Source organism: Cylas formicarius, unplaced genomic scaffold (assembly GCF_029955315.1).
Source record: "Cylas formicarius isolate icCylForm1 unplaced genomic scaffold, icCylForm1.1 PGA_scaffold_5__7_contigs__length_24384050, whole genome shotgun sequence".
NCBI classification, from domain to species: domain Eukaryota; kingdom Metazoa; phylum Arthropoda; class Insecta; order Coleoptera; family Brentidae; genus Cylas; species Cylas formicarius.
Genome location: NW_026844341.1, coordinates 5,723,061 through 5,733,415, shown reverse-complemented (window position 1 = coordinate 5,733,415; position 10,355 = coordinate 5,723,061). Strand labels below are relative to the sequence as shown.

General features: G+C 35.7%; 1 protein-coding gene across 1 annotated transcript; it reads left to right on the top strand.

Moving 5' to 3' along the window:
* The first annotated feature begins 397 nt into the window (after positions 1–397).
* On the top strand, positions 398–8,982 carry LOC132702132 (beta-galactosidase-1-like protein 2). Its single transcript, XM_060670579.1, has 8 exons — positions 398–715; positions 2,569–2,709; positions 3,405–3,619; positions 3,675–3,861; positions 5,205–5,403; positions 7,890–8,146; positions 8,199–8,635; positions 8,691–8,982. The coding sequence occupies exons 1-8, from the start codon at positions 421–423 to the stop codon at positions 8,940–8,942; spliced, it is 1,983 nt and encodes a 660-aa protein (XP_060526562.1). The 5' UTR covers positions 398–420; the 3' UTR covers positions 8,943–8,982.
* Positions 8,983–10,355: the final 1,373 nt, after the last annotated feature.

Sequence of the window (10,355 nt, the reverse complement as noted above, 5' to 3'; positions counted from 1 at the left end):
AAAACTTCAAAAAAAAAATATGTGCCGCAAAAGACGTTATGTGTGTTATTATCAGGATTAGACAGAAAAAGAAGCTAAGCAGCTTTTACCAAAATGTTCCATATTTCTCTAGAGTTTTTTCTGTGCTCAAATGGTAGGATAATAATACAACGCTGGTATTAGACGCTATTTATCTTTAACTGTATCTTCTGGTAAACAATTCTATGAACTTTTTGCATAGTTACGTTACCAAAATTAGAGAATAATTTTCAAAAATTCCCACCTTTTGCAAACGAAAGTCTCACCTAACGGTGACTTGTTGACGAACATATCGATCAACTTTCGCAGATAACACAAGTGTTTACAAAAATTTGATTGCATTCGGTTCGCGATAAGCTCATATAAAACGAGTCAACGGTCGAAAGAGTTCGTTCAACTACGATGGCGAAGGTGGCGATACTGGTCATGATAGCTCTGCAAGTTTTGGCGGGAATCCATTCGGAAGACCTGCCCAAGAACTACGAGTACTATGCGGGTGACGGGATCGTGTCCGGTTTGAACGCGGACCAGAGGTATTTCCTACTCAATGGCAAAAACATCACCATATTTAGCGGGGCTTTTCACTATTTCCGCGTGCACAAATCCTCTTGGAGGGACAGGCTGCGGAAAATGAGGGCGGCAGGTTTGAACACGGTCGAAACGTACGTCGCATGGAATCTGCACGAATATAAATCCGGTAAGCGCGGGATCAATTCAAGCTGATTTTCACAAAGAATCAATAAGCGTAATTTAGATTTTGGCAAAATTTTATTGTAATATGTTTATATAACATGTTTCCGGAATAATTTGATTTTAAGATCACTTCCGATAATTACATCTTTAATTTTTTAATTATATGCAACAAAAACTAGTTAAATTGAATAAAACGCGATGACCTCGAAGTGCAGTAGGCAAGTTTTATTTGTTTTATTGTTGGCAGCGTGGTTTCTAGTGATAAGGGGCTGATTTGGCCCTAACCAAATAAAAATTAAACAGGGACTTTTTAAAATTTATTGATAAAAATGTTCGCCTCAGTCTTCAGTTTAATTTCGATGATTTCCTTATACAGAGCTACTAAAAAACTACTTTTTCGTCCCTATAATTCTTCTCATACTTTGCATAGTTACCAAACTAAACTAACTAACTAAATAAAAATTAAGCAGAGATTTTTAAAAATTTATTGATAAAAATATTCGCCTCTGTCTTCAGTTTAATTTCGATGATTTCCTGAGACAGAGCGATTTACATGACTACTTTTTCGTCCCTATAATTGTTCTCATACTTTGCATAGTTACCTAACTAAATAAAAATTAAACAGGAACGTTTTAAAATTTATTGATAAAAATGCTGGCAAAATAAATAAGAACTAAAAGTTTAAATTTTCACGAAATTATTATTATTTTCACATGACAATTGTTTGGACAACACCGTGTGTTTATCACATTTGATAAAGACACGGTGTTGTGTGAGACAAAGCGACTAAAAAACTAATTTTTCGTCCCTATAATTGTTTTCATACTTTGCTTGCACTAAACTAACTAACTAAATAAAAATTAAATAGGGACTTTTTAAATCAGATATGGCTAGAAATATTTGAAATACTGTCTAGGGCTTTAACAAACTGCTCCATCAAGCGAAGTTTGATATGAAGAGGAGGCACTAAAACTTTTTGGGGTAAACTACCCAAATACACTTTTGCTACTTATCTTAAAAGCTGTAAAGATATAGGTTTTCTTATTACTGAGTCTTTCAGGGACAGGGTTTGTCCAGTAGCTTTGAAAAAGGCAGTTGTAACAACACAGCCACATGCGAGCATTCTTAAGTAACATCACAATCTAAATATGCTCTACAGGAATAGATATTATAATTAAGCAATACATATTTGAAACAAAATGATGCGTTTAGTTGGTTCCAAGTGACTAGGAAGGTGGTTAATTTAATTAAACGACACTTTAGTGAAGAGTTTATTTGGCACGAGCGGAGCGAGTGTATAATTAGGAATTTTATAGAAGGGAGTACTAAAATACTGTATTAGGCAGCACAAAGTGTTAACGATAATCATGATCCATGACACCAGCTTAAATTAATGTTCAAATATTCTCCATAACAAAAGTGCATGTCAAGACACCAAGACCCTTGAAAAGTTCAACTGGAAGGGCACTAACAATAATGTTTGAAGGATGGTCATTTAAGTTGTTAATTTATTTTCTTTTTGAGTGCTATCTTGGCTTTGGTTTACAGCTTACAGTTCAGAAAAAATCAAGATTACATTTTTCCAATAATGAGCTTTTTTGAAATATCTGCTCTTTAATGTGTCTTGCGAATGATTTTAATCTTCGTTCGCTTCATCTTCATCAAATGATTTACCAAATTTCAGTTTATTATTTGACAAATTCTTGGACAAATTGACTCGTAGTTTAGATAATATTATGATGATTATTTTTGGTCGTAAAATGGTCCTAAAATGACCCTAATAAAACCTAGTCTTGCCTGAAATGGACAAATTTAAGACAAATGGCTGATACATTAATTTGTTCTTCAACATTTTAGGTGTATTTGACTTCGGCAATGGAGGTTCGGATTTCGAAGAGTTCCTCGACATCGCTGAGTTTTTGAAAATAGCGCAGGAAGAGGATTTGTTCGCGCTAGTGAGAGCCGGCCCTTATATCTGTTCCGAATGGGAATTTGGTGGTAAGTGCTACGTAACAACGAAAAACCAAATTCTAGTTCAAGAAAATTCTTGTCGGTCTCTTGAAGTAGATAGGAAATTTTAAAAATATTTTGTGCATTCTTATATAAGTGCAGTTTTATAAAAGACTATTTTAGAAAATATTAAATAAAATAGTGTTGGGATATTTTATTCAAATTCTCTGTAGTGAAGTTTGATTCTCCAGGCAATTTAGAATATTCATCGTAAAATTAGTTTGATGCTTAATTGTGAAAAAAAAATTATAGATTCAATAAAATTATATCTTCTAACCCACCAGTTAGCAATCTATTCAGATAAAGCACCTGAATTAACCTAATTTATTATTATTTTGTCATGCAATAATTGAAAAAATTGAAAAATATATATCTGACTGTTGAGAGACAGCAATCATTATGACATTAAAAAGAAAATTTCATTTGTTGCGTTGCATATTTTTTAATGTCTTCTTATACAAATTAATTTGAAACCTTTCTTTGGCGCTTATCTAAGGGAAGAATTATCCTATCCAATGACTACGAGAAAGTTCATTGTGCTCTCAAATAAGATAAAGTAGGAGAAAAAATAGGGAACAGATCTTCTTGTTGATACTACAGAGCAGTTTGCAAATATAACAGGCAGGACAAAAAAGAAAAAAAAAGAAAACTTGATGACGCAGCAGTCCTGCATCTTCTTTCAGGATTGCCGAGTTGGTTACTGCGAGAAGAAGGCATAAAATTAAGAACAAGCGACCCCGTGTACCTGGAGTACGTTTCCAGATACTTCTCCGAACTCGTGCCCATTTTGGCGAAACTCCAGTTCACCAACGGAGGCCCAATAATCGCGCTGCAAGTCGAAAACGAATACGGAAACACTGGGAATAGCGATCCCGATTATTTACACGCTCTCAAGGATGTAAGCCCGTTTAATTAATTAAATTGATATGTTCTAAGTGAGATTTTACGCCCAGCTTTACATCAGCAACGGCATCAAAGAACTACTGTACACGTCTGATCCGGCGAGTGCTGGAACTAGAGGAGCGCTAGCCAACGAACTGCTGATGACAGCCAATTTTAATAATGATCCGTCTTGGAATTTGAACACTTTGGATTCGCTGCAGAGCAACAAACCGACCATGGCGATGGAGTACTGGTCAGGTAATTTCATTAGTAGTCTTTATTTTTAGTTATTGTTGAGGATTCTATTTGCACAACAATGGTGCACAACTGAGGAATTTAATCTTATCTAAAATTTGACTGAAAACTTTGAGAGGAAGATAATTTACCAGGTACTTAATTTTGGAGAAGGCAAAAAAATGTTTTAGATAACATTCTACTTTTGTGGGTTTGCAGACCACAGAAGAATAATAATAACTTTTAATAAATATTTTTGCTCTTGCTGTAATTCCCACATTCCTACATAAACGAAAAGAATGTCCACCTAGCGACGTTGATGCTATTTTGGTGGTTTTGATTAGTTTGGATTAAAAGGAGTGCGAATTGAATAGCATTTAAATATCTTGCTTCGTTGCTGAGTTGTATTTCTTTGATAAAAGTAGATAAAAATGAGGGACTATTAAAACAAGTCAAATAAGTAAAGTATTCTACTTAACTAACTTTGGAAAAGTTACTTACTTAGTACGTCATCATACTTTTCTTCATGACGGTACGGTATATTGTGTAATTTGCCAGAGGGTTCAAAAATATTATTTAGTTCTCCACATCATGGTCTCCTGAAATGTAGATCCACATTAAACGTCTATTTCTTGACCTGCCTAGACCGTAAGTTGCTATTGGGAAATCTTGAATTATATGGCTTGGTTGAAATCATTTATTACTGGGAGATCTCACAGAGTTTGCCTGGAGGCTAATGGAAGCCGGATTCTTTCGGATTCAATCATCATAGTGATTGCCGGGACAGTATTCAAATTCTTTCCTTTTTCTAGTATATCAAGGACTCCTCTAGCTTGGTAAACTTTCTCGATAACTCTGATATCATAGTACAGAGCAATGGAAAATGAATGAACTCCCACTGAACCATGATAAGTATCTTCTCATATGCTTCAGAAATTAATAATCTCAAGATCTTTACAAAATCAATAAACAAACCATCTCTCGGAAATCATTGAGTTCTTTAATTCTCTTCGTTTTTTAAGAGAGGTTTTTTAGCTAACTTTTAAAGCATAATGAGTTGTGGTCTCATATTCTGGGGGAATGCTCCAGTCAAGCTCTGAAGAAGCCAACAGGATGATTGGCGAAACGTCAGCAATTTCGACTAAGCAAAAACCGACGCAGGAGGAATCCGGAAGTTTTATAAAAAGCATTACAGTAGCCTGTGGAAGTTTCTAATAAAAATTAGTAGGGTCCTTCAAGATATTTATTTAGATAGTTAGTAGGATCTTAGTTTTGATGAGATATTAAACCAAACTAAATTGAAAGCTACCTGGGCATACAAATAATTAAGATTTTTTTCTTCCTACATACCTTACCTCCTACTACAGGGTGGTTCGATCATGTGACCGAAGACCATCATACGGTGGACATCAACACTTACAAAAGTGTCTACGAAGGTATCCTCTCGCATCCCGCTTCCGCTAATATATACATGTTCGTCGGCAGTACCAATTTCGGCTTCACCAATGGTGCCAATTCGTTGTACGGGGGTACGGACAATTCTGGACTCCAGCCCGATACGTCAAGGTAAGTCCATATCGAGAGTCAAAGGTGTTTCCATTAGAATAATGAATGAAAAACCCAGTTTTATGGTGGATTAGCGGTTTTTTTTTTGAAACGTGGATTTAGTGAAAGTATTTCCATTCAATATTAGTAATTGCCAAAAATTTACCAAATATTAGCAGTACAGTGTATCTAAAATTCGTTGTCACTGTGGGATATCTCAGTTATGAGTAAAATTAGAGGCTTGCGGGACATGGTGCTACTTTTTTGTGAAAATAAAGATGCCGTCAATATAATTTGCTTACCCCCTTGCGTTTCTGGGCTGAGGTGATTTTGAAAACTGGGGATTTTTTTACTCAAAACCCAATGGAGTTGCTAGTTCCTTCAAATTTTTTTTATTTTTTCAAATATGACATTAAGTTGTGCATTTTTGAATCAATGTATAATTTTACATCATTGCATCGCATCCGCATATATATATTTTTTTCACGTATCCGTTCACGTATGAAATCCTGCATCCGATTATACCATTGTCCTCAATATTATTGTTGTCAAAGAAAATGTAGAAATATTGAAAAATATGACAAACGAAGACAACCCGATAAATGCATATTTGGTAGGCTGAAAACCAACCGAAATAATTTTGGATTTTTGACATTGTTGGCATTCCAAAATCTACGGTTTAAGATATTTTAAAAAAGCACAAGTTAAACCTTATAAATTTAAGGGCAAAATAGTCATGACTGATCCCAGGCAACGAACATGTTGTATATCCTCAGGAGCAACAAGACATATTCAGCTTTAGTACTTCGTGTTTTATTTCAGGAAGTAATATAAAATTTGGTATATACGAAGGTAGCCTCACAGTAAATAGATTTCAGGGAAGAAGTGCCATTAGCTAAACAGTATATTTTGTCAATAGTACGGAGCTCCCGAGCATTATTCTCAAGTCATTGAGCAGTTTCTTTAGCTGTAAATTTAAATTTACAATTAGACTTTTTTTTTCAAGGTATGCAATTTTTAAATCAATATAAAGTTAAACTAATTTTGGGAGAGGAAAATAGATAAACCGGTTAAGGATACTTCTTGAATAAACTTTTTAAGTGAGGATAATAATTTAGTACTAGATAATCATTGACATTAATGAACTAGAACTAATTGTTAAATATCACGAAATTTTCAAAACAATCCTGCAATAGCCAAGAAATGTAATGGGATAAGAAAATCTTGTTTACGGCAAAAAGGTAGCACCAAGAACTGAAACCCGAAACCGAAAACTCATAACCGAGATATCCCGCAATGACAACGAATTTCGGACGCACTGTACAGTAAAATAGGGGACAAGCGATGTACTTTGCAATAATAGGAGTTAGTCCAATGTTTTGGTTAGTTGAGCAGGATTGGACAACATTGTTGGTTCAAAATGCATTGACTAAGCAAACTAAATAAATAAAGAAGAAACTGATTATTATGGAATAAAATTTGTCATAAAATTAATGGAAATATAAAAACGATCGTATGGCATTGGGGAAACGGACGTTAATAAAAATTTAAAAAAAAATCTATTTAGTAAATCGCCCAAGAGATTATGCTGTAAAATATTTTTGATAATCTGAAATGGCCACCAGAAGACCTAATTGCAATCTTGAATTTTAAAACCCATTTCCTCCAATTTTTCTTACATTAATGATACTTATAGTGAACACGGCTTTAAAGCTGAGACAAGTTCAAATCTTTTTTGTTACATGCTTTTTATCTCTAAAAGGAAAGTGGTAGGAGGTGCCCCAATATTTACAGAAATGAAGTGGCTTAATGGATTTTAATAAATTTGCGGTAGTTAGAAACTACTTTTCATAAGCTATGAAACGTGTTAGAGTGAGTTGGCGATTAAATACAATGATATGAATTGTTTTATCATTAAATAGTGAAACAAGAGCCCAACAACCTATTGAAAACCGCATCTCAATATCTGTATCCTAACCTAAAATATGAATGAAAGATTTTAAACTTAAATTGAATTTTGGTACGGGTACGTATTGATATTGAAATAAAAATTTGTTGTTTATCTTAGTTTATATAAGTTTTTTTACACTACCATAGACATGGTTACTACGTTGTGATATCCTTATATGTTTCCAAACATTGGGTATTATCACTTTTTTTTAGAAAAAAATAAGTTTAGTAACCAATATTGTTAAAGACTAAGTTTATTAATCACTGACGTTTTAACTAGTAAGTAGAAAATCATAAAAAAATTGATCATCTTCTTTGGCAAAAATTATTCACTCTAAATTATCGAGAATGTCATAAAACAATTTTTGACAAGTTTGACAAATCGGAAAATATACCCATGAAATTTTTAAGAATATCCGTTTCACAAATTCCAAAGCTGGGACACCCGATATATCATATTTGAAACCAGTTTTGTATTCGTATATGTACTACTACTACTGCATATACTACCATTTTAACTCAAAAGATTAACAAAATATCTTTCTCTTTGTCGATAGTTACGATTACGACTCCCCGATTTCCGAAAGCGGAGAAATCACGGACAAATGGACGGCGACGAAAGAGCTCATCGAGAAATACAATCCGGTGAAAACCGCGTTGCCCGAGTTGCCTGAAACTCGGGAACGGGCGGTTTACGATGATATCAAAATCGAACAGCAAATCCTCCTATCGGAGATCATTAATGAGTTCCCGAATAAAATCGAAAGCGAAAAGGTCGTACCCATGGAACTTTTAGACATCAACGACGGATCAGGTGAGCATCGTCCTTCCGATAATGGGCAGATTTAGATGTAGCTTCGTGGCAGGTCAAAGTTACGGATACATCGTGTACCGAAAAACAAACATCGATCTTAAAGCTGGAGCTACGCTGACTATAAAGGGCTACGTGAGAGATCACGTGCTCATCTTAGTGGACGGCGAGTTGATATCGCCGGTACTTTCCAGCAAAAGCGACTTGGACAAGTTCGGGTACTGGAGATTACGCGATTCTTCGATCGAGCTCACCAAACAAGACTTGCTAGGCGCTACTTTAGACTTAGTGGTTGAAAACAACGCTAGAAACAACTACGGCAGTCTCGATCAGTTCCAACAGTTTAAGGGCCTAACCGAGGACGTGCTGGTAGACGACCAAGTCGTTTCCAACTGGCAGATCGTGCCGCTGGAGTTCAAAAAGTCTTGGAACCAACAACTCTCCGGATGGCACCCCATCAAAACTAAGGACGCCACACCCGCTCTATATAGGGTAATTTAATCAGCAGAATAAATTTGTATTTATTTTCAATATCGGACATTTCCAGGTTAGCTTTAATGTCACAGACCCGAAAGACACGTACGTTAACGTTCAAGATTGGAACAAAGGTTTCGTCATTATTAACGGTTTGGTCCTCGGCAGAGTATTTGCTGTAGGTCCTCAGCAAGCGTTGTATCTGCCTGCCGGACTTCTCCGGGAAGGCGTCAACGAACTTATCATTTTCGAACACTTTTCAGCTCCAGACGTCGTCAAGTTCTCGAAAGACCCCATCTGGGGTGTCGGAACCAACATCCATTAAGCTGTGATATTACTTGTGATGTTTGAACTAAATAATATAGGATGTCTAGTAGTTTCTTTTAAATGGGCTCGTTGCGTGTCTCTAGGGGATTTTGTCTTTGGACTTTCTCGGAAATACAAAACTTTTATAGGTTTTTTTTTCTACATTTTATCCTGAAACAAATACACTGGGTCGACGAATCTTGTCATATTCTAGAAAGTTTAGGTTGATCAACAAGCGGACTCAGACAATCCTTAAAATTTTCAATAATCTAGTCTCTTTGACATATCACAACGCAACACAAACACATATACGAGGTGTGTTCAAAAAGTGAGGTGACTTTTGTTATTGGGCGGGCTACATACATTTGATCTTCGATCATTTTTTTTCTTATGTTGGAACACATGTCCATAACATATGTTCATAGTTTCAGCCAGTTCGCACGTTTACTTTTTTTGTGAGACAGAAGTGTGTGCTCGACGATTTTCTGCTGTCAAAAAAATGGAACAAAAAATGTTTATAAGTGGTACAAGCTGTTTCAAAATGAAGACGCCGATCAAGAACCTCGCTCTGGACGCCCCAGCACGTCGATGACTAATGAAAGCGTTGAAGAAGTAAAACAAATGGTGCTGAAAAATTGTCGCATCACTTTTAGAGAAGTGGCTGAAAACGTCGGCATCCGAAGTTGGGCATTTGACCATAAAACGCGTAGAAACAAAATTTGTTCCGAAACTGCTTCACTTTGAACAAAAGGATCGTCGAAGCGGCATCATTCAAGAGCTGTTAAACGACGTCAATAATGATCCTGACATACTCAAAAAGACCATAAAGAATCGTGGATATATGGTTGTGATGTTAAAAGCAAATCCCAGTCGTCCCGATGGAAAAATCCAGAGTAGCCAAAACCGAGAAGGTTTTGCTTACTGCTTTCTTTGATTATCGTGGTGTAGTACATCAAGAGTTCTTACCACAAAATCGAACGGCCAATACACAGTATTACCTTGAAGTTATGCGAATTGTGGGAAAACAATTCATGGATCTTGCATCACAATAATGCACCTGCTCAGTCATCGTTGCTTGCGCCTAACTTTTTGACCAAAAACAAAATCACCATCATGCCTCTGCTACCATATTCCTGTGCCCAAAACTCAAGAAATCCATGAAAGGAAGGAGGTTTGGAACGATTGAGGAAGTAAAGAAAAAATCGCTGGAAGAACTCAAGGCTCAAGTATTTACCAGAAGTGCTTCGAGGATTGGAAAAAATGTTGGCACAATTGTATTATATCTGGGAGGGATTATTTTGAAGGGGACAACATTAAAAGTAGCCTTACTTTTTAAATACACCTCATATATATTAGTACAAAAGAAATGGTACCCGAGATCTCTTAAAGTTTTAAGGGTCGAAAGGTTAGACAAACAGGTGAATACCTGGGC